Genomic DNA, 26,037 nt, shown 5'->3' with positions numbered 1-26,037 from the left:
GACTGACAGTTTCTTTGTTTATTGATTTGAAAGGCAGAGTGACAGGGGTGGGGGGAGAGAGAGAGATATCTTCCATCGCTGGTTCACTCCCCAGATGCTCGCAACAGCCAGGGCTGGGCCAGGAACCCATAAAGCATTAATGAGCAGATTTTATCTAGGATCTGACTCAACTATGGGTAGGGAGGGGGTCCCACAGAGCTGTCAGAGACGTCCACGGAGCTCGGTTCTGCGTGCAGAGACCCCTTCGTGCTTCTGTCCTCAGCCTAGGGACTACCGTAGACCTGGAGGTGACCCGGCTCCTTCCCCTCCCCCTTCTTCACCCTGGAGGCTCTCTGCGGGCAAGATCCCCTTCCAGCCATTCAGGAACTTCTCTGCCTTCCATCACAGCCTGCAGGGGGAGGCAGAGGCCTGGAGGGGCCGTGTGGGAAGGAGGCTGCTTCGAGTCTCCTCCCCTGCCTCGATTGTGAGAAGCCGTCCCTTCTCCAGGACCTTTTCCTCCGCAGGCCCAAAGCTCTCGGGCCCTGCAATCCTAACCTGGTTCTCGCCCAGCAGCCCAGCCAGTCCACGTTGACCATTTCAACAGCCGGTTAATAATAGTGCCACAGAGACACAAGCGGCAGTCTCGCAGGCGGTAACAGTAGGCACGGCGACAGTGGGACAGTGCGTTGTGCCTTGCTCCGGGGGGCGTGAGGCTGAGTGGAGAGGCAGAGGCTGGCTCAGCCCCTCTCCGCCCTGGCTCTCACTCTGGGGAAACGTGAGTCGGTACGGTGGAAAGTTCTGCTGCTGTCCAGCGACATCTCTGAGCCCGTGGCCCCCAGGCTGGCCAGTTCAGGGGCTGCCTGTCTCCCTGGGATGCTGGCAGCTACAGGCGGAGGTGGGCCATCTCCCTTATGCTGTCTCCGGGCTCTGGAGGTCTCTCACGGGCATGGAGGCCCTGAGCTGCTCCAAGCAATGCTGAGGTGGCAGAGAGGCGAGTCCCACCCGGCTCTTCCTGCTGTGTCTGTCTTCTGCGGGATCCCCATGTGTGTCGGGGAGACAGAAGCAGCTCCCAGCACCGCAGTGGGGGGGCAGCATCACAGCTCAGACTGCAGCGAGAGAGGGTGACAGAGAGTGTGTCGGGTGACGGGAAACAGGACTGAGTGGTGACCACTGCGGGATGCTCTTCCTTCTCGGGGGGACTTTGCTTCCCTCTCCCCTCAAGGGGCCAGGAAGACCCCAGAATCTTCTCTCTGGGAAGGTCCTGAGAGTCTTACTCTAGCAGAAAATTGGCAGAGATAGAGCTCGGGCGGCTGCAGCCTAAGGTGCTTGCACCGGGCAGGAATCTGTGCCCTGTGGAATTTCTGCCTTTAGTAGGGGACTCTCCTGCGGCTTGCTTGCTGGGAGGGACAGGGATTTGCATGTGAAACCACCTCAGAGACACTGACTTCACGCTAAAGGACAGCTTGGCAGCTGCAGGGTGGAGGGAGGGAGGGAGGGGAAGGGGGCCCATACTCACCTTCCTGACATTGTAGATCCAGTCGAGATAGGCGGCGACCTTGGTGTACACTCCTGGGGTGCTTGGGCCCCCGCAGCCATGGCCCCAGCTCACGATGCCCACCACCTGCCACTGGCCAGCATGGTACATCAGGGGCCCACCGCTGTCGCCCTGTGAGAGGCCGGACCAGGGGCTGCTGGTGGAGGCAGGCCAGGGGCCGGGGATCTCCTCCCCGCCTCCTGAACCAGCCCATGGGTTCCTCTGTGCTCCCTCGCTGCCTGCACTCATGCTGGGCCTACACCTGGAACACTCCGCTTTCTGGGAGCCTATGTGAGGTCAGGCTGGCTGGGGCATGCTGTCAGCCCTCACAGAGATCCACAGCCCACGCCAGCTCATCGGAGGCTCCCGGCACCCTGCAGGAGTCGGGTTATCTTTGTCTAACTGAGGAGTTCTCCAGTTCAGTTAACCATTTCCAGAGTGTCTCTTTTGTGCCAGGGACTATTCTAGGCAATTGGGATTCAATCAATGAGAAAACCGAAGGTCTCTAACAGAGTGGAAGACAGAGACAACAGACAAGCAAATAGACAAGAAAACATCACATAGAGGAAAGTACTTCGCGCCCGTCTGACTGGCTTCCTCCAAACCCGTTAACACTGCAGTACGAGAGCCTGTTTCCATGCAATCCACCCTCCCAGCCATGAGCTTCCTGAGGGCAGGCACACCATGTTTGTGGCACACAGGAGATGTCTCTTGGATGAAGGAACTGGATGTTTGGATATGGGGGTGGCAGCGCAGAAAGGATTGTAATGAAAATGGTTTAGAAGCTCCTCTGGAAATGGGGGTGGGTAGTGAGAAAAAATGCAGGGGATTGCTAAGCAGTTCTGATGGCTGGTGAGGTGGAGAGGGGACATGCACCAGGGTTCATCCAGTGTGAGATGGGTTTTCTAGTGTCTTGTCATCTTTGTGTGTGAACTAGACACTTGAAGTCTTTCTAGTTATCAGCACTCATCTACAGACCCACCATGCACCCACCCCACCTATCCAACCATCCAACCATCCATCCATCCATCCATCCATCCATCCATCCATTCACCCATCCACCCATCCACCAACCCATCCATTCACCCATCTACCACTTCATCCACCTATCCAACCACCCATCCATCCACCTATCCATTCACCCACCCACACATCCATCCATCCACTCACCCATCCATCCATCCACCCACCTACCCTTTCATCCAACCATCCATCCATCCATCCACCTATCCAACCACCTACCATCTATCCATTCACTCATGCGCCCATCCACCCACCTATCCATATACCCATCCATCCACCACCCATCCATCCTCCCATACTTAGATCTTTACCTGACTCTATTCTTTCCTCCCCTCCCTCCATCTCTCCCTGCCTTCATCACACATTGAGTGCCCATTGTACACAAGGACCCACATGGGGCATTCAGCCTCTGAACCTTTCCATCTCTCTAGGACCTACATCCCTACCCACAGAACTCCCCGTGACTCTTGGAGGCCCCACCTGGCAAGTGTCCACACCACCTCCCGGGATGCCTGCACACAGCATTGTCTCGGTGACTTCACCCTGGTATGCATCCTCTGCATTGCACCGTGTGTGGTCAATGACCTGGACGGACGCCTGCAGCAACGTGTCGGACATCTTCCCTGGGAGATTGAAAACGCACTCACAGTCCCGTTCTTGCCCTTCACCCCCAGCCCGACTTCATTCTCTGGGTTGCCAGAACACCTTGCCTTGGGCCTGGCACCTTGGAGCTTGGTCCTCCAGGATGCATTTTCCCGAGGGGTGACCTTCCCACTGCCTCTTCCAAGGGCATCCCCTGCCCTGTGGCCCTGAGCCCAGGACTTACCTCCACCCTCTTCTGTAAAGCCCCAGCCCACGACCCAGAGCGGGGTGGCTGGAGGGAGCTCCTCATCGAAGAAGGGCAGGCAGATGGGCCTGACTGTGTCTGCCAGGAGCAGAGAGGAGAGAGGCCCCGTGTTAATGACGGCTTTGTTTTCAGTATGTTACTGTGCTTTGACATTGTGGGGATCTCATTGGTCTGGGAGGGACTGGGTTGGTTAAGTCCTGGAGGTAGCAAGCACCTGCCCAGGGAATGTCTTTAATGTGTAAACCGACCAGTGCAAAGCCCATATGCCTAACCACCCCTGTCCAGAACTCCACCCACTAAGCCAATCTTTCCCCTGCCCTAAACCACCCCAGAGTTGGGGACTGGACAACTGGAGATCAACCTCCAGAGCCCAGACAGCTCTTCACACTGCACAACCCCAAGCTCGCTCATACTTGCACGCTGCCTTGCCCACACTTCTCCATGGAAACCTCAGTAACGACTGAGTGACCGCGTGCTGTCACCCCGTGTCCAGGTGTGGTGTAGGACGTCCCCTTCTCTCAGGAACTGCAAGTAAGAAACTCTCCTTTAAAGGTAGGTGCCCCCGTGTCGGTCACCTTACCATACCTCATGAAAGCAAATCCCAGGCACAAATCCAGAAACAGGGCCAGGGTTCAGGAGAGCCGGGTACCTACGCCCTGGAAAAGTCCACACCTGCGCTTCTACACCACTGTTCTGTGGGATGCCAACCGGGTGGCATGAAAAAAGGAGTCGGGGGTCAGATAAGGTCGGCAAACATGGGGTAAACACGAGCAAACAGATGCCTTTGAAAGGCATTTCACACTTTAAGTATGCTACCTCACTCCAAGAGGGGAGCTGCAGCTTGGAAATGTTTCCCAAAGTGATTTGCCAGTAGAACCCCTCTTCCCCAAGGGACCATTGTCCCATAGAACCCACAGTGGGAAACGCCCACCTTAATACTACGCAGTGTAACCACGGGGCAACTAACAGAGCTATTCAAGGATTTGCAGGCTGTCTTAAGAGTAATGGATTTGGGGCCGGCGCCGTGGTGTAGTGGGTAAAGTCACCACCTGCAGCGCTGGCATCCCATATGGACACTGGTTCGAATCCCGGCTGCTCCACTTCCAATACCGCTCTCTGCTATGGCCTGGGAAAGCAGTGGAAGATGGTCCAAGTCCTTGGGCCCTTACATCCACGTGGGAGACCGAGAAGAAACTCCTGGCTCCTGGGTTTGGATTTGTGCAGCTCCGGCCCTTCTGGCCAACCAGCAGATGGAAGACCTCTCTCTCGCGCGTGCTCTCTTTCTCTCTCTGTATAACTCTCAAATAAATAAATAAATGCAAAAAAAAAAAAAAGAGCAATGGGTTCTGGGGAGGATCTGTGGTGCAGCGGTTAAGATGCCGTTTGGAACGTCCGCATCCCACATTGGCGTGCCCACTTCCGGTCCAGGCTCTTCCACTTCCAGTCCAGCTTCCTGCTAAGGTACCCCCTGGGAGACAGCAGGTGACGGCTCAAGTACTTGGGTCCCTGCCACCCATGGGGGAGGCCCGGGTTGAGTTGTGGGCTGCTGGCTTCAGGTTAGCCTGGCCCTGGTTGCGGCAGGCATTTGGAGAGCGAACTGGCAGTTGGAAGACCTCCCTTTCTGCTTTTCAAATAAAATGCGTATTAAAAAAACTTTTAAGAGGATACCTCATTAAAAAAAAAGTAAAGGGGAATTCGTTTTTCAAAGATAGTGAGCTCCCTGCTTTTTTTTTTTTTTTTTTTTTTTTTTTGACAGGCAGAGTGGACAGTGAGAAAGAGAGAGACAGAGAGAAAGGTTTTTGCCTTTGGTTCACCCTCCAATGGCCGCCATGGCTGGCGCGCTGCGGCTGGCGCACTGCGCTGATCCGATGGCAGGAGCCAGGTCCTGGTCTCCCATGGGGTGCAGGGCCCAAAGACTTGGGCCATCCTCCACTGCACTCCCTGGCCACAGCAGAGAGCTGGCCTGGAAGAGGGGCAACCAGGACAGAATCCGGTGCCCCGACCGGGACTAGAACCTGGTGTGCCGGCGCCGCAAGGCGGAGGATTAGCCCAGTGAGCCACGGCACCAGCCTGAGCTCCCTGCTTTTGGAGTAGAGCAGGCAGTGATGCCACACAGGCTCTCGGGCACCGGTCGGGGGTGGGGAATGGACTGGACGGTCTTTTTAAAGAGGACCCTCCCAGTTCCAAGATGGAGTGAATCTGTGATTCTCACCAGAGGGGCCCCAAAGGGAGAAAAGGGACCTTGGGAAAATCTCCAGCAGGGGGCAGTGTGAGGTGTCGGCTGACAGCTGGGGGCTGGGAGCTGGCACGGTCTGGGGGGGCAGCGGGGGCGGGGAGTGGTGACCCGAGGTCAAGGGGCGCCTGGAGCTGAGCCGCGGGGCTTGGATCGCCGCTCTCACCTGAGAAGGTGAGCGGGAACTGCAGCTTCACCAGGGCGATGTCCTTCTCCTTGGGGTACGAGCTGTTGTACTCGGAGACGAAGATCTTAGCCACAGGCAGGGACGGGGAGTCGTCCACTTTCTCTGAGCCAGCCCGCACCTTCCAGCTGTACACGTCGAGGTGCTTCCTGGGGACAGACACCGTTGGGCTTGGGCCTGAGCCAAGCCTTGGAAGGCTCTGCCCAGGGCTGTGGTTCTGCTGTGCCATGACGTTGGTGCCGGGTGTGACACGATGGTGGGGCAGGGGCAGCGTCAGATTCCACAGGAGGACTTGGTTCTTTTTCCTCATGAAACCTGCTCAAGGAACCCTTTACCTGAGGGGGCGTGGCAGTGGCTCTAGACTCTGCCACTGCTTCCTGGAAGGCTGGCAGGAGGGAGTGAATGACACGGGGGTGAGCGTCTGATGGCTTCCCACTGCACAGTGGTCAAGCTGGGTGACCAGGGCCCTGCTTCCTAACAAAGGGTGCCAAGGCCAGGGTCTCGCTGGAGTGGCCACCCCCTGGCCGTGGTCTCCGAGAGAGCATGCAGTTGGCAGGGGTCGGGGAGCAGATTGGAAACCAATCCAGGAGACCGGGCTCCAGGCTCTGGGTCACCACTTCTGTGACCTTGACCTTGGGTGAACTTGTAGCCAGGTCTTACCTGAAGCAATGGGCTGCCGTGAGGATCCAGTGGGGGTCCAGGATGCTCCCTCCGCAGACGTGCTGCTTCTTGTACTGGATGCTGACCTGCCAAGGCCAGGAATCCACAGAGGCCTGCTGCCCGCCCACCACGCGAGGGGCCTTGGGGCTCTGCCCACAGGCTGGGGTGGCAGGGAGGAGGGGAAAGCAGGAGGTGAGGCCCTGGAGGGGTGGGGCCGCTTCCCACCAGGGCCCCTGGCCGGGGAGCACCAGGCCGATTCTGAATCATTTCTGGGGAGACCGCAGGTCTTCCCCGAGCCTCCCTCTCTCCTCTTTGGGGCTTTGGATTGTTAAGGAGCTTAGGCTGTGAACACGGACGCACCCAGTGTGCCGGGAATTCATGACCTTCCAGCCAAACAGCAGAACTATGAAAGCCCTGCCCAGGCGGAGTGTCCCCAGCCGCTCCCACGGAGTAGCAGTAAACACACGCCCACGAGCTGCCTTGGGGCCCGGAAGTGGGAGGAAAGTTCTAGAAACTGGGTTTTCCCATCCCAAACCCACCTTTCCCCAAGTTCCTTCCCCCTGCTAAGGGAGGCTGTCAACCTGACATCCTGTCTTCCCCAACCTCCAGCCCCACCCTACCTCCCCGGTCCTCACCCCTGCCATGGGGGTCGTTCCTGGGGGCGGGGGTAGGGCTGCTACCCTTTCCTCCATGCCAGGCACTGCTCTGGGCAGGGGCTTCTCGGATACCACCCCGTCAAGCCAGCTGCTCTGCAGTGCCTGGCCCTCCCTCAAAGGCCCTTGGGCGCCCTCTGTTGGCAAGGTAGAGTCAGGCTCCTTAATGGTGCACCTACTTCATATGTGGGCAACTGCCGGGTGAGAAGCTGCTGAACCCACACGGATGAGCTGCTCTCGGCACCTGAGCTGATGGCGACCAAGGAGGCCGTGTGCTCTGAGCAGGGCTGGCCGAGTGGGTGGAGGCCCCTCTTGCCCTCCCAGCTTCCTCTGCTCAGGGCCTGGGGCTGCGCACCATTGGAGGAAGCACCCTGATGCCATCGGCCCCCTGAAGGAGCAGGGACCTACAAACCCATAACTGCAGACGTAAGGTCGGAGCAAGACAGAGCGAAGCGTGGGGTCCGAGAGGTTCAGGAAGAGGAGGATGCTCCCTCGACTGCTTGTTGCTGGCTGCAGCCCCAAACCTTCAGACACAGGGCATACTCACCAAGGCAGGTCAGGGAGACCAGGGAGCCTGAGAGACAGGGCCTGCAAGAGAGACAGGGCGCTCCCTGGGGTTCTGCTCCTGCCTGGGCTGGGAGGGGGGCCTCCGGCAGTGTTGAGTCCCTGCACCTGGGAAACCCGGATCCTGACGCCAATGGGGACTGGGTAGAAATTGCACCAACGCTCAGTTGAGTTGGACTGGATTCAACACCCCACTCCTTGCTGAGCACCTACTATGCGCTGGGCCCTGCCTGCTTTGAAGCCCCCTGGGTACGTGGCAGCCTGAGCGAGAGGAGAGCAGAGCCTGGGACAGTGTGCCGGCTTTCCGAGAGGGAGAGCAGGATTTGGATGGGATTCCAGGTGCGCGATCATCGTGCCGTCCATCCCATCCTCTTCAGGATTTGCGCTGCGCTGAGCGAGCAGCCCTGGGCCGCATCTGAGCCAGCTCGCTACCGCGTGGCAGATCCTATCTCGAGGCTGCGTCCTGTTGCACGGGGGCGGGGCGTGTGAATGGGCCATGGGGACTCTGCCTTGGCGTGTTGGGGAGGTCTCGCTCTGGCCTGGGGCAGTAGTGGGGCAGGATGAAGTGACCTTGGAACCTTGCCTTTTGAGGGTGTGTTAGGGAACCTAAGGCAGTGGCCCAAACACGCTGGTTTATGTTCGGATGAACGAACGGTCACTTCATCCATCCCTCCCCAGGGCACCTTGCAGAGGTGGGCCTTGGCGGCCGTGGTGCGTACTGGTCAGCCCGCCTGGGCGCTCCTCCTGTGCACTTCCCTGCTGCCAGGCTGCTCCAGGTCACCTTGTGACCTCTCACTCACCTGCTTGAGTTCTGCACCTGCAGCTCCTGGTTGTTTTGTGTGATTTCAACGACATCCAGCTGTTGGTCTGGGCCAATCTTCACAGCTCTGAACGTGGGGTTGCTGGTCCTGTCAGGTGAGAAGGGGAGCTGTGGGCGGGCAGGAGTGAGATGGGAGGGGCTCTCCCGGGAGAGGGTGACAGAGGCTGGCCGAGGGAGCGGCAGGGCAGGGCAGGTGACCTTGGCCAGTGCAGTTGGGGCCTGCTGTGCTGTACATCGAGGGACTTCCCCTTGGCTCCCAGCACTCAGTGCAGGTGCAGCGCGGGCACGGCCCTGCTTTCCTGGGCCAGGACTCCAGGCCCAGACCCCAGAGCCCTGGAAAAATGTTAGCGATCTTCTTTCCTAACTTCCGGCTCTGACTCTATTTCCAGTGTCCCAGTGATCCCTTCTGGTTCGCACAAGGGGGAACAAGGAAATGCAGGGACCCAGGTGGGCTCCCTTATCCAGGAGGGAAGTGGAGGTGGATGTTCTGTGCTCCAAACGAGGAGTAGGGTCTGGCTTTGACAGTGAGGGCACAAGCGTGGCTCCCTCGGAGACGGGACCAGCCTGGATCAGTCTTCATGGGAATCCCTCACCTGGACCACCCTCCCTCGTCCTCTCACTGATCCAAGGTTGCCTTCTTTCAGATCTTTGGTTTAAATCTTCCTCCTCTAGGAAGGCTTCCTGATTAATCCCATCTCTCTGAACCTTTAAGGCATCTCCCTCTTCCAAATATTCTACCCCCCCCCCCCCACTGCCCTGGCAACTAGTCCAAGCTCTTTGTGGAGGGCTGGGGTCAGTCCGTGCCCCTGAGCGGCACTGCCTGGGCAGTGGGTCCAGGTGCTGGGCCTGGGAGGACCAGGCTCTGATTTAGGAGACTTTTATCATGGCTTTCACACTGGTCTGACCTGTGAGCTCAGGAGGTCACGCTGCTCCTCCTAGCCTCGGCTCCCCTCCGTAAGAGCCCACCTTGAGCCAACCTGTGGCCTCCAGCCCGCGGGGAGGAAGGTGAAGAAAGCCGGGCCTCAGAAGGAGGAAGTGGCCGCTCCCAGCAAAGCGAGCTGATGAAGAACTCGGAGGAAGTTAGGTGTGCAGAAAGCCGGGGGCAGTGGCCTGGTGCTTTAGTGGGCCCCGGGGGGACAGACATCCGGGAGCCTGCCCACTCTCTCCTCCAGGAGGAAGGGGCAGGGTGGCCTTTCTGCCTCAGGGAGGGTAGAGAGCCAGGGAGCCTGAACACTCAGTGGGGAGGGCCGGGGGTGGGGCCGGGGTGGGTGATTTATGATGGCTGCCAGGAGCATTGGTTGAAAAAGGGGCCTTGAGGCTGCATCAGCTGCACCCAGCACAGCAGGCTGAGGCTGCCTAGGGACCCCCCCAGTTAGGAGAGGTCTGCGATGGATTGGTGATGTCTGCCCCTAGTGCTTATTGTTTCTGCCTAGTGGCTGGACCCAGATTCCTGAATCCTGAAGGAGTCTGGGGCCTGCCACGGCGCCCTGGAACTCACAAGCTCTGTCCCACCCTCTGCAGGCGGGCCCTGGGCGTGACTGTGACCGCCTAGCTCACCGGCCCGAGAGAAGACGGAATTACCCCAGCCGGGAGCGGGCACAGCGCGAAGGAATTCAGGGTCTTGGGCCCCGCTCCAGGCTTCTCCCTCCAGCTGCTACCCACGCAGCTTCCTTGTCCGCTCGGAGCCCATTAGGGAACAGATGTAGTAAGCACTAACTTCTCGGTTCTGTGCTGAGGGCAACTGGATGTAATCATCTCTGTAAAATGCTAATTACCCTTTCCATAATTGCACCCCTGCGCGTCTACTCCCCACGTGGAACTGCTGTGAGCACGGGGGTTGCTGTGGAGGGTCCCGGTGAAACCAGGCTCACGTCCACTGCGTTTTAGCCAATGGGATTCCCAGGAGGTTAAGCTGGCCTTCTGTGTTAGTGGGCACGAACGGCCTTCTGCAAAGTCAGGACAAAGGCCTGAGGAATAGAGGGAGATAGGATTGCAAAGGAGCTATGTGTGTGTGTGAGCATGCATGTGAGCACATGTGTGAGAACAAGCATGTGAGCATGTATGTGAACGCGTGTGACTGATCATGTGAGCATGTGTGTGAGCACATATGTGTGTGTATGAGCATGTGTGTGTGAGTGTGTGTGTGAACTGACCATGTGAGCATTGTGTGAGCACATGTGTGTGTGTGAGCGTGTGTGTTAGCATGTGTGTGTGTGTGTGTGAGCATGAGTGTATGAGCATGTGTGTGTGTGTGTTAGTGTGTGTGCGTCTATGTGTCGGGGCCGCGTGCAGTCTCCCTCGGCCCCTCCATCCTCCTGTGCGGTCGGCATCACCTCACTTGATACATCTTGAGGCAATTGGCACTCACGTGACTTCACGTTGCTGGTGAGCAAACGTGCTGGGACTCCAAACAGTCCTAGGTGACACCTGTGTCTTTAGGAAAGAAAGAGGAGGGAGAGAAAGCAGGCGGAGGGGAGGAAAGAGGCAGGAAGACGAGGGGCTCTCGGGGCGAGGTGCCAGCTCCGGGGGCTTGGGAGGTACCTGCTGTAGCCCATCTTCCCGCAGGCTGCCTTTGCCAGGGCTGGTGAGAAGCTGTCGAAGCAGACAGAGGCCCAGTTCCCCGTGGCCAGGTTCAGCACCTGCAGGCTGGATCGGTCCTTGGAGAGGCGGACTGGGAGGGAGGAACGAGGGTCATCGAGGGGTCATCCAGCTCCCGCCCAGCTCATTAGGACCCTGGTCCAAGCGCACCCAACCCAACGCCTTCAACATCAGTGGCAGTTCCTGTATGTGGCTTCATCTGAGCCTTGTTTTGATGTTAGCTAGGATGAGCAAATGTCCTGGGGTCAGGTTCCATTTTGACCCGTTGCCCTGGCACGATGATGAATAGTGCTCTTTTTTTCTCTTATAGGCATTAGTTTTGTTTTGTTAACATTTATTTTGGGGGCTGGCACTGTGACGCAGCAGGTTAAAGCCCCAGCCTGCAGTGTTGGCATCCCATATGGGCGCTGTCCTGGCTGTTCCACTTCCAGTCCAGCTCCCTGCTGATGCGCCTTTGAAAGCAGTGGAGGATGGCCCAAGTGCTTGGGCCCCTGCATCCATGTGGGAGACCTGGATGAAGCTCTTGGTTCCTGGCTTCGGCTTGGCCTAGCCCTGGTTATTGTGGCCACTTGGGGAGTGAACCACTGGATGGAAGACCTCTCTCTCTCTCCCTTTCTTTCTGTAACTCTGCCTTTCAAATAAACAAATACATAAATCATAATAAAAAGAATCCTAGTGACGGGGTGTAAACCCACAGGTCAGTGGTCAAAGGCTGTGCCATGGGCCTGGGTGCCCTGGACAGCTTCCTGCCCGCTCCCGGCGTCCCTCAGCCCCTGGACTCACCTGCCACAGAGGGTCGCTCAGGGAAGACCTTGACACACTGCTCCTCGTCCTCTCCCATGGCACAGTTTGCCTGGCCGTCACACACCTGTCCCAAGGGGATGAAGCGCAGGGGGTGCCCGCAGAGGAAGTAGTATTTATCCAGAATCACCTTGACTGCAAGGCAAGAGCAGGGAGGGGCACAGAGGGTCAAGCCGGCCGCCTCTGGCAGGGGGAGGCTCTGTTGCCCCGAGAGCAGTGCCAGGCATGGGTTCCAGGCTCCATCCTGCCTACCAGCAGCAGGGACGCTGGGTGCTGGGCCGCAGCTGCTGTGTGGGCAAAGTGGGGGTAAGAACCCCAGCCCCAGGCCTGCAAGATGGCTGAGGAGTCAAGAGAGCGTGTGTGTGTGTGTGTGTGTGCGTGTGTGTGTGTGTCAGGGGTAAATTTAGGAACAGGCTCTACGATCCTCTTACCCCCAAGTGCTGGCTCAGGGCCCTCAGCTAAGGGAGGAGGAGCCAGAACAGGGTCCTGGAGTCCCATACCTGGGTTCCGAGTCCTGGCTCTGCACCAGTTGTGCAACTTTACATCAATCCCTTCCCCTTCCTAGCCCTCAGTTTCCTCATCTGCACAATGGGATGATACGCTGCCTCCTGGGAACACGCAGAGAGCTGAGTGTCGCGCAAGCGTCTCGTATGAGTAAGCACAGTTCTAGAGTCGGGTCTTCTCACCCGGCGTGGAAACACCCGGAGGAGGCTGGGTTTTGTCTTGTGTGGTTTTCTGCCTGCCGTCCTGAACATGCACTGCTGCCTTGAGAGTCAAAGCTCTTCGCCCCATGGGAATGCACTGAGGGTTTGAAACTCCTCGGGCGTTTAGCGGACATTTAACTCCTTTTGCTTGGTGAGGATGCACAGCCAAACCCCACTGGCAGGAAGGAGCCCTCCTCCCTGGCCGACTCTCCCTCGGCCTGGTGCCCCCTCTCCAGGCAGGCTGCTCCAAGTCTAAGCAGGGTCTCAGTTATCACTGCACTAGGAGCTTCCCATACAGCTCCTCGGACATGCCCCTAAGCGTCTTAGGCGGCAGGTGTCACAATCATCTCACACCAGGGAAAGGGGAGGAAAGAGGTAGCATTCCTTCCCAAGGCCACACAGTGCTTGTATGACCCAGCCAGGACTCCAGCTGTGACCTGCTGGCCCCTGTGTGCCTGGGCCATGGGACACAAGGGAGAGCTGGAGGGGGTGGATTTTTCCTGCACCGTTGGAATCTGGGTCATGGTTAGGAGCCCAGGGGAAGGCAGGGTCACCACAGCCTCCAGGGAGAAAGCCGAGAGAGGGGGTTGCCAGTCAAGACCCCAGAAGCCAAAAGACGGGAGGAACCTAGCCCAGGAGGGCGGACTGGGCGACCACCTTTGATTGCAGAATTTGGGAGGGCAGGGAGGGTCCAGGGCTGAATTCTGCCTTTGTGCCTGCCTGACTTCCCCTGCACAACCGTGGCCTCTCTCTCTCTCTCTCTCTCTCTCTCTCTCTCTCTCTCTCCCTCTCCCTCTCCCTCTCCCTCTCCCTCTCCCTCTCCCTCTCCCTCTCCCTCTCTCCTTCTCTCTCTGCAGTGCAAACTCTGAACACGACCCCTTGGCAAACCATCCTCGGTGTGGACCAGCCCAGGCCAAGAAGTGATGTGGGGTTAATTGCATCTCACGTGCAGCCAGGGCTCCCAGGGACTCGGGCAGGGTTTAGGCTGTGGGTCCGTGTTTACCCTGCTGCCAGTTGAGACAGAAATGCACCTGCTCAGTGGAGGGGCTGTCCCAGCCCTGTCCCTGATGGTCGCCCTTCCTGGGCCTCCAGGGCTCAGGAGACTGCTCTGAGGGAGGCAGGGCATCTCACAGGCTGAGGTTAGGAGGGACGGAGGGACTTGCTCGTGGTCCCGCTGTAGCAAGCGGCAGAGCCAGGCTCCCTGTGCCAGGTGCCCTGATTCCTGGTTGGGTCCCCGGTGCCTGGGAAGGTGTGGTCAGCAACTGCTCTGAGCAGCGGACCCAGTTCCAGAGTGTGGGAGCTGCGGGGGAGGGGGGCGCCCTGGCAATGGCTGCTTATTCAGTTCAATCTCCCTCGAGGCCACGTGGCCTGCTCAAGAGCTCCCTGGATCCCAGGCACTGGCCACGAGGGAGACAGAGCTGAGGGTGGCTTCTCGGGTGCGCTCCTTGTGAGCAGAAACGTTCCAGCTTTTCCAGGAGCAGCGTGCTCAGATCCACTCAGCTCCCTGTGTGCAGGTGGTGGGAGGAGGAGGCAGGGGGCGTGGCCCCGCCATTGCCTGTGTGGGTTTGTACTGGGTGCCACCGAACAGCTCTCCCTGCAGATCAACTGGGATAGAAGTCATCTGGGGGCGCCGGGGCTGGGATTGTCTCCCCCTCTCGATCTTAGAAGAAGGCTTCGTTCGAAGCAGGGGTAGAGACAAGATTTTCCTGCAAGGCATCGGGCAGATCGCCCACGCACGCCTGTGCGGGTGGGAGCTGAAGGAGGCTATGGGTGGGGGCCGTCACTTACTGAGGACAGCCAGAATGATGATGGTTGCCAGGCTCAGCAGTGCCGCGATGATGGGGACCCCCACCCTTTTGAAGTTCTCCAGTGAGGTGCGGGGCTTGCGCAGGGGAGCAGCATCTGCAAGAAGACAAGAGTCAGAGGGAAGGGGCAGTGGTCAGCGCTCGGTGCCTGTGCTGGCCGGGCCCATGGCTTCGCTCCCTGCTGCCTGCAGCAGGAGTGCTGGGGCCGTGGTTCTGGGGGATGCTGGAGGGTTATTCCTGCAGACGGGGCCTAGCTTAGCTTTCACATGTGCCCCCAGAGGAGCCTGCAGCCCAGGCCATCTCCCGTTTGTCTGCCTTAGCCCATCAGGGGATGGCTGGCCCTGTGCAGTGGGACCTGCACCTGCCCTGGGAGAGGTCTGAGCCTCTTAGGCATGCGCTTGGGCAGGTACCTGCTCATTGTGCTTCCATTTGGCTTTCTTGACTTCTGTCTGATTCAACTATGAGCTCCAGGGGGGAGGGGTGTCCAGCATAGTACCAGAGGCTTAAAAAACTCTTGGAAATGAGTTGATCCATCTCCAACTGGGCCCCAGGGGAAGATGATGCATGTTGACACACAGACCCACCGAGGGCAGATGGGGAGACCTTTAACACAGGGAGAGATGGGGAGCGGCAGGTGCAGTGGGGCTGGACCAGCGCTGGCACCTGCGGAGGTGTGAGTGTGAACAGAAGGTGGGTCCCCGCACACGGGCAGGTGCGCGGCTGCCTATGGGTGGAGACACTGGAAGAGCGCACTGAGGGCTATGGGTTTTATCCAGGGCACAGTGAGGAATCATCAGGAGTTTTGGGGCCAAAGGTGGAGAGAAATGATCGGATGATGAGTGACGACTCTCGGGACACAAGAGTGGGCTTAGGGAACCAAGGAGGAACCTAAAGTGGAGGTCAGAATGACGATGTGTCCATTTCACACGGCTCTCCAAGACGAGGGGACGCGGGGAAACCTTGACAGGGGAGTTCTCAGTAAGTGGCAGGGCAAGGTTTTTTCCAGAGGTGCTATGGGGACCTCTCCAGGGAGGCGGGAAAAGCAGTGACCCTGGAAAGCCACAGGCCAGCTCTCTGGTCCCTCGCCTCCCTCAAGTCTCCCTTCAGTGTCCTCTTAGAGATACACCAGTCAATGCAATCCAACGTTCCCTGGCCTGCTTTCTTCTCCAAAGCACTGACTGCCTGCAGCACACTCTGTCTACATCTTTTCTGTATTTGCCGTCTCCCCCACCACCCCAGAAATGAAGACTCCGTGAAGATAGGACTTGCGCCTGTTTCGTTCCCTGCAGGGTCCCTGGTGCCTACAACGGCTGGCCCGGCTCCTTGCAGACACTCAGCAAATAGCCACAGAATAGCCACAGAGCGAGCGAATGCATTGCCCTGGACTCTGTTCTCCTAAGCATCTATGCTGATAGGAATGCATCTCTTGGCAAAGGCAAGCTTGGGAAATGTGTCTTCCTCAGAGCTGGAGGCCAGGCACCGGGCACGCCTGCACGTGGTGCTGGCTGTGGACTGCGGGACCTGGCCGTGTTGCTTGTCAGGGATGTGAGCTGGTCCTGTCGTCAGAGTTCCAGCAGCCGCCTTCAGAGCCGTCCTCTCTCCTCTGCCGCCGCCTCCACGAGGCTTTGTTCCTCCATGTGTGCGCACCTTACTTGGTGAGCACCCAGCTTTGGAGTTGGTTTGTTTTTGAGAGCAAATGAGCCATGGGGAGCCATGAGCCTCTGTGTCTGTGTCCCAGTGCCCATGGCCCCAGGGATTCTCAGCAGGAAGGGAAGGGGCTTCCTATCAACTTCAAGTTCATGAACCCACTGAGCTATGAACAGCCTGCCCGCCCACCATCGCTCCTTCCTCCAGCCTGTTCTGCCCACTGCTGCTAGACAGAGCTTCCCAAAACACTGCTCCTGTCCTGGCATCTCCCGCAATGAAGGCTTCCCATGTCTCCCACACTTGGCTTGGGCTTCCCTCTGGGAGTTGGCCTCACGTTCTTGGCCAAGTGAATCCAGCTACTGGGCGTCACTGACCCGCCTGAGCCCTTGCGGGCAGGCTCGTCCTGGCTTCACTCTCAGCCCTGCGTCTGGAGAGCCGGGGCTCTTCCCGGCCGCGCCGAGGCCCTCACCCCTCCCGTGTTCCGTGGTTGTTTCCTCATTGCCGGGGCCTGATCCATGCACCCTCCCTGACCACTTGGGTAGCCTGGATCTTTGGTTGCATTTGGGCATTTGGCTGCACGTTTGGCTGGTTTTAGGCTTGGGAGCTCTCAGGTGGTGGAGCACTGGGAAGCCCGGTGTTCTTTCGAGACGTCACGATCTATCGACATATTGGATCCGGAGTTTACACCCAGGTGCCGTGCCACTTGCCAGAAAGGATGTTTGTGATCAATGTTAACTTGCGACCCTGGACTTGGGTTTATATAAGCTGGGAGAGGAAGCAGGTGCTGTCATTTTCTCATGGATCTGTTCCTATTAGTTTGTTCCTTGCTCATGTGTTCTGCTGATGCAGAGAGCTATCAGGAGTGGGATCAATGGTTTAGAAAAGGGGAGGGAACAAGCCCTTAAATATGAGATCGTCATATTAACTTATTTTCCCCCTGCAAGTCAGGAAAACACTGCTGTTTTCTTTCCTCCCAGCGACAATGCCTTTGTCCACGGCTCCTTGAGCGCTGCCAGACCGTGAACTCCTTGGTGGCAGAGGTCTTGGCTATCTCTCCCGCTGCCCTAGCCCAGCATCCAGCCCCGGGCCTGGCGTGTTGCAGGCACTCGCGGTTTTATGGAACGAAGAAGACAATGAACAGCTGATTCAGTGGGAGAATCATTGCTCTCGGAATTTTAGGTTTGCTGGTTCTACTTCCCTAGAGAGCAGGCCTCCTACTTCTAGAACGAACCCTAGGCTTTTCAGTGACTTAGTATTTGTTTGTGGAGTGATGGATGGACAGACCGATGGATGGCACCCACAGCATTAAGCACTTGGTGGTGGTGATGAAGAGCGCCCAAGAGCAGTGTAGTGACTGTGGAGTAGCCGCAGCTCAGAGGCTGAGGCGGACGACGGGAGGCCAGACCTGAGCTTACCGATGCCGTTCAGGGGTTGGTCACTGGCGGGATCCTGTAACGGAAGGAGAGACGGTGAGATGAGTGAGGACACTTCTCTGGCTGGAGCTAGCGGTTCCTGGCTCTCGTCTGCATTCCCTTTATCCTGCAGAATCTAAGTCAGGAGTGTGTCCGAAATCTAAATAACTGGTGCAAAATGAAACATCCACTCGTGTACCCATGTGACTTGGTCCAGCTAGTTCACAAATTGTGGCGACTATAGTTAGCCATCGTAGAGACAGCTGGTTGCTGGGTTGTGTGTGCTGCTGGATTCTCAAGATGATTCTGCTCGGTTGTCTGTTTTTTTGTCAAATCGTTTGTCTATTTTTTTTTTTTTTTTTGGACACACAGAGCTGACATTTATTACTATTTACAAGGATTGTGATTTAGAGAATAGGTCACAGGGGCTCACATATCATAAAGGAAAAAGTGCTTGGGATTTTTAAACAATGTTGCAGGGATGACCAGGCCAGAATGGAACTAAAGGGGACAATTTTTAAAACGAGCCAAAATTCACATCACATAATGAAAAACACTATGAACCAGAGTCAGAGTAAGTCCCCATGTTAACCCTGTAAGGAAGTTAACTTTTGAAATGATTCTCATAAAAGTCAATTCAGTCTGTCTGACAGCCTGCACGTGAACACTTAGATGTGGCCATCCTTACAGCTGACGGAACTCCAAGTCATCGTAATGCCTATTTGATGCCTTCCGGAGAAAGTTCAAGTGTCTTAAGAAAATGAGCCCAGGCCAGCACCGCGGCTCACTAGGCTAATCCTCCGCCTGTGGCACTGGTACTCCGGGTTCTAGTCCCGGTCGGGGCACCGGTTCTGTCCCGGTTGCTCCTCTTCCAGTCCAGCTCTCTGCTGTGGCCCAGGAAGGCAGTGGAGGATGGCCCAAGTGCTTGGGCCCTGCACCCCATGGGAGACCAGGAGAAAGCACTTGGCTCCTGGCTTCGGATTGGCGCAGCGCCGGCCATAGCGGCTATTTGGGGGGTGAACCAGTGGAAGGAAGACCTTTCTCTCTGTCTCTCTCACTGTCTAACTCTGCTTGTCAAAACAAAACAAAACAAAACAATGAGCCAAACACCACACAAATTTGATGAAAGTTGCGAATGCGTCTGAGAGAAACATGGGCGGCGCCAGGGTTGTTTGTCTCTTTTTACAGATATTGTACTTCTGTGACTATCTGGACACTTCACAAAGGCAGATGCAAAGTGGCTGCTGATGACCAGAAGAGGCTCAATTTCATTACTCGTCAGCCACAGTGAAAAGCTCTGCACAGACGCCAGAACGCCCACGATTAGAAACGCCAACAACAGCAGGAGCTGACGGAGATGTGAAGCCAGGGGAATGCGCAGACCTCGGTGCTGGAATGGAAATCAGCACAGACCTTGGAAAGTGGGTCAACTGACTCTGCTAACGGCAAACATGTGACTACTCTGTGATCCTATGACCCAGGAATCCTGCACCAAGATGTAACCACGAGGAACGAGTGCACGTGTCGAATATGAGATCTGTACAAGGATCCGCATGATACGCTTATTCAAATAGCTAAGCATTGGAAAAGCTGCCAGTCATTGGTGCAGTACAGAAACAAACGCGGTGTACTTTACAATTGAATAGAATTCATCTGTAGACAAGAACAAACCAATGCTAAATGTAATAGCATGGAAGAATCTATAGATACGATGAAGGAAAGAAACTAGACACAGAAAAGTACGCTCTGTATGATTCTGTTTGTGAACTTTAAGAGGCAAAGTTAAGGTTAAGTTGGAACAGTGGTTACTGCTCGGGGAGGTGGGGCCAATATGGGATGGAGCCCTCTGGGATACTGGACAGCGTCCACTTTACATGAACGGTGGGTGTTTGTATGTGCAGGCACTCACTGAGCAGTCTGCTTCAGATATAACTGCTTTACTCAATGCACGTTATACCAATAAAACAGACAAGCAAAAGCACCACCAAGAAGCTACCCAAACAAGACGATGTATCTGGGAGAGTGGTGCTGGGCCGCCATGACACATGAGCGCAAATGCACACAACGGCACTTCTTGGACTTCTCACACCCCTGCCTGGCACACACAGGCACACAGATCGCCTGCAGGAGCTGCTCACACGCAGGCTCACACAGCCAGGCAAAGGTTAAAGGAGGAAGCTACCCACGTCCACAGCTTCTGAACCCTTCCCTCACTCTCTGTGCCTCCCAGGAAACTCTGCTCCCCTGTCCCTTTCCTGGGCCAGCCCAGGCTCTGGCGTGCCTGCACTCAGCTCACCGTGCAGGGCTGCAGCCAGGGACTTGCCTACCCGGCTGTGCTGAGGACAGGACGGCCTGGGCGGGGGCTGGAGGGGCTGCACGACCCTCTACTTTGCTCAGTGGGAAGTTTTCCGGTCTCACCCAGAGTGAGAGGGCCTCTGCTAACCACTAGGCGGGTACCCCAGGTTGGGGAAGGGGGGGCCCTGGGTGCTGCCTGCTGCATGACTAAGCACGGTGGACCCAGCAGTCGGTAGGAGGGGGACGTGCCCCTTCCTCTCTTCCCTGGCCCCAGTCGGTCTGCTGGGGCGCTCACAGTAGGTCCCACGGCAGGCTCTGGTGGAGCAGACGGCCAGGTGCTGGAGCCTGCTGGACTGGGATGCGGGCTCTGTGTCCTGCTAACTGTGTGCCTTTGGGCGAGATCCTCAACCTCTCTGAGCTTTCAGGTGCACCCTCTGGACAGCAGGGAACTCGTACCTGCTCCTAAGGGCTCCAGGGAGTAAGTGGAAAGAGCCAGTGCCCCCCAGAGTGCTCCCTTCCCGCTGCCCTTGCATCTTCTGTGTGTCCGCAGGGTCTGGCATAGAGGGAGAGAGGTCTTCCATCCGCTGGTTCACTCCCCAGATGGCTACAACAGTCGGAGCTGTGCTGATCCGGAGCCAGGAGCCAGGAGCTTCTTTCAGGTCTTTTGTGCGGGTGCAGGGGCCCAAGCACTTTGGGCCATCTTCTACTGCTTTCCCAGGCCATAGCAGAGAGCTGGGTTGGAAGTGGAGCAGCTGGGACTCAAAACAGCGCCCAAATGGGATGCTGGCACTGCAGGCGGTGGCTTTACCTACTATGCCACAGTGCTGGCCCCCTGGCTCAGGTTTTTTCACAGCTCTGCTCATGTCTCCTGTCGGCAGCCCCGTTTCTAGTCCTTCTTTCTTCTTAGTGCCTTTGTATCCTCAGAGTTTAGCACTGGGCTTCTACCTGGTAAGCACTCAAATGAACTGAACTGGACCCTGGGCTCTGCCCTGAGCGAGGTTCTCCCCAGCCGTCATCACCAGGGCTGGACAGAGGGGACCGCCTCCGGGCTGCGGATGAGGACACGCTGGACTTTGCGCTGCACGTTCAGGTAATGGCGATGCCAGTGGTGACTTACACACAGTTAGGAGGCAGCCGTTTACCAAGTCCTTTCACCTAACTCAGTCAGGTCAGAGGTAAAAAGGATCGCTGTAACCATCTGGTAGTCAAGTGGTGTGGCATTAAGTCATTACTAAACTAAGGAACCGCACAGTGGTGACATTGTCCCAGACAATGCTCCAGGAGCTATGGATTAGAAAACAAATAAGAAACCATTGCGGCAGGCTAGAACACCTCTACCCCATGACAGTTGAGGGTTGCATTCCAGAGAAGGGTGAGGGTATAGGGAGGGGACAGGCCACAAGCAGCTAAACCAGAAAGTGAAACCAGAGAGGCATGGGTGCTATGCAGAGAGTAAACAGGGTGAGAGGAGACAGCTCCCGGGGGCAGACTCAGAATGGGGAGAGTGGAGGGGAGGGGTCAGGGTGGTCAGGGCCACTCTGGGGAGGTGACACCGGAGCTGGGCCTTGCGTGACAAGAAGAAGCCAAACAGGCAGGAAGAAGCTGGGGTCCTGGAGGAACTGAGTGGAGAGGTGGCAGAGAGATTCCAAACACGGTGGGTGTTTGATGCCACTTTGGATGCCTGTGTGTCGTATTAACAGAGTGCCTGGTTCGAATCCCCGCTCCTCTGCATCCAATCCAGCTTCCTGCTAATGCACACCCTGGGAGGAAGCAGGTGATGGCTCAAGCACTTGGGTTGCTGTCACCCATATAGGAGACCCAGATTGAATTCTGGGCTCCTGACCTCAGCCTGGCCCAACCCTAGCTGTTGCGGGCATTTCAGGAGTGAATCAACAGATGGAGGATCACTCTCTGTTGGTCTCTCTAGCTTTCACATAAAATAAAATAAATAAATATAGAAAAAGAAATATTCCATAGGTGTTTGGGAGACAATGATTGGGCACTCTTGGGGTGTCTGCTAAGCTGTGTGGGTTGTCTGCTGAGTCACAGAAAGCTGGAGGGGGTGACTGGGGAGTGGGCAACTCAGAGCATCCACACAGCAGGCCCTTCCTTCATCCTTCTCACCATGTCTACTTGTGTGCATCAGCGTACTTCCAAAAGTTCATGGAAAACAACGCATGTTTCTTTTGGTGCAAAAATTTTTTTTGAAATCTGTGCCTATGAGGAGTCTTTAAAAAGCTCATGCAAATTCATTTTATATAACAACAACACATGGATTTCAGAATTTTGTGCACCAAAATAAACTTATCTTGAAAATCCATTTTCCCGTGAACTTTAAAATATTTTTATTTTGTTTATTTGAGAGGCAGAGGCAGACAGAGATAAAGAGAAAGAATTCCTATCTGCAGGTTCACTCCCCAAATGCTCACAACAGCCGGGCCAGGCCCAAGCCAGGAGCTGGGAACTCAGTCCAGGTCTACTTGCGGCAGGGACTCAACTACTTGAGTCATCACCTGCTGCCGCCCAGCAGGGAAGTTGCAACTGGGTGTGGAGCCAGGCACCCCGATGTGGGGTGCAGGTATTTCAGGTGGGGTCCTAACCACTAGGCAAAATGCACCCCATGCAGCACCCCCACAGGTGCCAGTGTTAGTTGAAGTAAGCAAGGTATTCGACAACTATTGCACCCCTTTGATGGTCCTGGGATTGTGCTGGAAGCTGAGGCACAAAGCAACAAAGGAGGCTTAGAGCCTGCACTTTCTGGCCCTGGATTCCCCACTCTGGAACCTCAACGATTCAGCACTGATGGTGGTGACCCCTCTCATGTTCCCAGTTGTGACCCATTGAGTCATGGTTGTGGAAAACATTCCATTCCTGTTTGCAAACGAGAGAGGAGGAAAACATAAACCCGTCAAGACTGTCAGCAGAATGGTGGGCCCTGTGACTCTCCTGTTAGTCACTGCGTCTCTGATGTCTTCTGAATGCATGTGGGCTGTGAGTTTTGAATAAGCACACTCGAGCTGAAAGAGGAAGTGGACAGGTCTCGGGTCAGCTTTCATGAAGCTGACTGCGCTATAGTCACACCGTGGAACGTCGAGCTGCAGTCAAGGCAAACGAACTACAGAGACACAGACAGTAGGATGGCATTAGCCGTTGAGTATCTGGGGAAAATGTTAAATTCCCAAAGACTACATATAGCACAGAATCTCATGAAAAAGCAAGGGAATGATGACCATGGGATTTGGGATGAGATTTACCTCGGCAGGTGGCTTCAGGAGTAGTTCCTAGCCTATCCAAGACATATGGTCAATATCTGTTGAATTAATAAATAAAAGAGACTTGTCCACTGGCCCTGGCAGGGATGGATGTGTGAGATCAAGGGATCTCATGGCTGGAGGAGGTTACTGAATTCTAGCTTTTCTTGGGGATGGTGGGTTGATGGAAGCTTACTACATTGCTAAAACCAACTAACCAGCTAGCAACTTACAAATGGTCCTGATATGGACCAAGAGTGAAAAATGTCATGAATCAGTGGTGGGCATTTGGCCTAGTGACTAAGATGCCAGCGTTCCATATCAGAGCGCCTGGGTTTGCTTCCTGCCTCTGGCTCCCTCTTCCCGCTGATGCAGACCCTGGGAGACAGCAATGTCGGCTCAGGTAATTGGGTCCTTGCTAACCATGTGGGAGACAGGATTGAGATTCCAGTTGAGTGGGAGGGAGGGAGGGAATATCAATGTGCTCTTAGAATTATATCTATGTAATGGAAGAGTTAGGGAGAGAACGGCAGAGGGAACTCCATGCAAATTAGGGGGTCGCTCTGACCTATGAGGAGGGTGTGGACGGGTACAACTCAGGACCCCAGCAGAAAAAGAAATCAAAGGGATATAAATTGGGAAGAAAAAAGTCAAATTATCCCTATTTGCAGATGATATGATTCTATATATAGGGGAACCAAAAAACTCAGACTTACAGACTAGAAGAGTTCCAATAAAGTGGCAGGATATAAAATCAATACCCAAAAACTCAGTATCCTTTGTATACATAGACAATGCCATGGCTGAGAAAAAATTTCTAAGGTCAGTCCCATTCACAATAGCTAAAAATATTCAAATATCTTTGAATAAATTTAACCAAGGATGTCAAAGATTTCTACGATGAGAATTACAAAAATTAAAGAAAAGAATAGAAGAAGACACAAAAATTGGAAAAATCTTCCATGTTCATGGTTTGGAAGAATTAATATCATCAAAATGTGCATACTACCAAAAGAAATTTACAGATTCAATGTGATATCAATCAAAATACTAAGGACAGTCTTTTGAGATATAGAAAAAACAATGCTGAAATTCAATGGAAACACAGGAGACCCTGAATAACTAAAGACATCTTATACAATAAAAACAAAGCTGGAGGCACCACAATATCAGATTTCAAGACATACTACAGGGCAGCTATAATCAAAACATCCTGGTACTTGTACAAAACCAGATGGATAGACCCATGGAACAGAATAGAAATGCCAGAAATCAACCCACGCATCTATAACCAACTTATCTTTGACAGAGGAGCTATAATCAATCTCTGGAGCAAGGGCAGTCTCTTGAAAAACTAATGCTGGGAAAACTGGATCTCCACATGCAGAAGTATGAAGCAAGACCCTACCTTACGCCTTGCACAAAAATCCACCCAAAATGGATCAAAGACTTAAATCTATGACCTGATACCATCAGATTATTAGAGTACATTGGAGAAACCCTGCAAGACATCGGCATAGGCAAAGAGTTCTTGGAAAAGACCCCAGAGGCACAGGCAATCAAAGACAAAATGGACAAATGGGATTACATCAAACTGAGAAGCTTCTGCACAGCCAAAGAAACCCTGAGCAAAGAGGAAACCGACAAAATCAGAGAAATTATTTGCAAACTATGCAGCTGATAAAGAATTAATAACCACAATATATAAAGAAACTCAACAACAAAACAACCCAGTTAAGAAATGGGCAAAAGAGGCTGGTGCTGTGGTGTAGTGGGTAAGGCTGTCGCCTCCAGTGCCGACATCCCATATGGGCACTGGTTCAAGTCCTGGCTGCTCTATTTCCAATCCAGCTCTCTACTATGGCCTGGGAAAGCAGTGGAAGATGGCCCCAAGTCCTTGAGCCCCTGCATCTGCATAGGAGACCCAGAAGAAGCTCCTGGCTCCTGGCTTTGGATCAGTGCAGCTCCAGCTGTTGCAGTCAATTGGGGAGTCAACCAGTGGATGGAAGACCTCTCTCTCCCCCTGCCTTTCCTTTTTTGTCTGTGTAACTCTGACTTTCAAGTAAATAAATAAATCATTTTAAAAAAGAAATGGACGGCCGGCGCCACGGCTCAATAGGCTAATCCTCCACCTGCGGCGCCAGCACACCGGGTTCTAGTCCTGGATGGGGCGTTGGTTCTGTCCCGGTTGCTCCTCTTCCAGTCCAGCTCTCTGCTATGGCCCGGGAGTGCAGTGGAGGATGGCCCAAGTCCTTGGGCCCTGCACCCGCATGGGAGACCAGGAGAAACATCTGGTTCCTGGCTTTGGATCAGTGCGGTGCACCGACCGCAGCGGCCATTGAGGGGTGAACCAATGGAAAAAGGAAGACCTTTCTCTCTGTTTCTGTCTCTCACTGTCCACTCTGCCTGTAAAAAAGAAAGAAAGAAAGAAAGAAAGAAAGAAAGAAAGAAAGAAAGAAAGAAAGAAAGAAAAAAAGAAAGAAAGAAAGAAAGAAAGAAAGAAAGAAAGAAAGAAAGAAAGAAAGAAAGAAAGAAAGAAATGGGCAAAGGACTTAAATAGGTGTTTTTCAAAAGAGGAAAAGCAAGTGGCCAACAGATTCATGAAAAATGCTCAGGGTCATTGGCTCTCAGGGAAATGCAAATCAAAACCACAATGAGGTTTCACCTGACCCTAATTAGAATGGCTTTCATACAGAAATCAATAAACAACAAATGCTGGCAAGGATGTGGGGAAAAAGGTATCCTAATCCACTGTTGGTGGGGATGTAAACTGGTATAGCCACTGTGTAAGACAGTATGGAGATACCTCAGAAATCTGCATATAGACCTACCATATGACCCAGCCATCCCACTCCTGGGAATTTACCTAAGGCAAATGAAATCAGCATATGAAAGAGTTTTCTGTACCCCCATGTTTATTGCAGCTCAATGCACAGTGGCTAAGATATGAAATCAACATAAATGCCAGTCAACTGAAGACTTGATAAAGAAATTATGGGATATATATACCATGGAATACTACACAGC

The 26,037-nt window shown here is 54.9% G+C and overlaps 1 protein-coding gene across 1 annotated transcript in view; it reads right to left on the bottom strand.

The window, feature by feature from the left end:
* The window catches only part of TMPRSS4 (transmembrane serine protease 4), a 37,552-nt gene continuing 11,515 nt past the window's right edge, over positions 1–26,037 (bottom strand). Inside the window, exons 2-13 of the mRNA XM_008249423.5 lie at positions 17,468–17,501; positions 14,389–14,502; positions 11,879–12,031; positions 11,039–11,168; positions 8,478–8,585; positions 7,661–7,701; positions 6,461–6,620; positions 5,783–5,949; positions 3,363–3,461; positions 3,017–3,159; positions 1,496–1,645; positions 1–1,085 (exon numbers count right to left, since the gene is read on the bottom strand). Coding sequence (XP_008247645.1) covers positions 1,074–1,085; positions 1,496–1,645; positions 3,017–3,159; positions 3,363–3,461; positions 5,783–5,949; positions 6,461–6,620; positions 7,661–7,701; positions 8,478–8,585; positions 11,039–11,168; positions 11,879–12,031; positions 14,389–14,502; positions 17,468–17,501 — 1,311 coding nt within the window. The 3' untranslated portion in view covers positions 1–1,073. The remainder of the gene's footprint in view (positions 1,086–1,495; positions 1,646–3,016; positions 3,160–3,362; positions 3,462–5,782; positions 5,950–6,460; positions 6,621–7,660; positions 7,702–8,477; positions 8,586–11,038; positions 11,169–11,878; positions 12,032–14,388; positions 14,503–17,467; positions 17,502–26,037) is intronic.

This window comes from Oryctolagus cuniculus, chromosome 1 (genome assembly GCF_051225735.1).
Source record: "Oryctolagus cuniculus isolate XC-2025 breed Fujian yellow rabbit chromosome 1, ASM5122573v1, whole genome shotgun sequence".
In the NCBI taxonomy this organism is placed as follows: domain Eukaryota; kingdom Metazoa; phylum Chordata; class Mammalia; order Lagomorpha; family Leporidae; genus Oryctolagus; species Oryctolagus cuniculus.
This window is presented reverse-complemented; position numbering and strand designations above follow the sequence as displayed.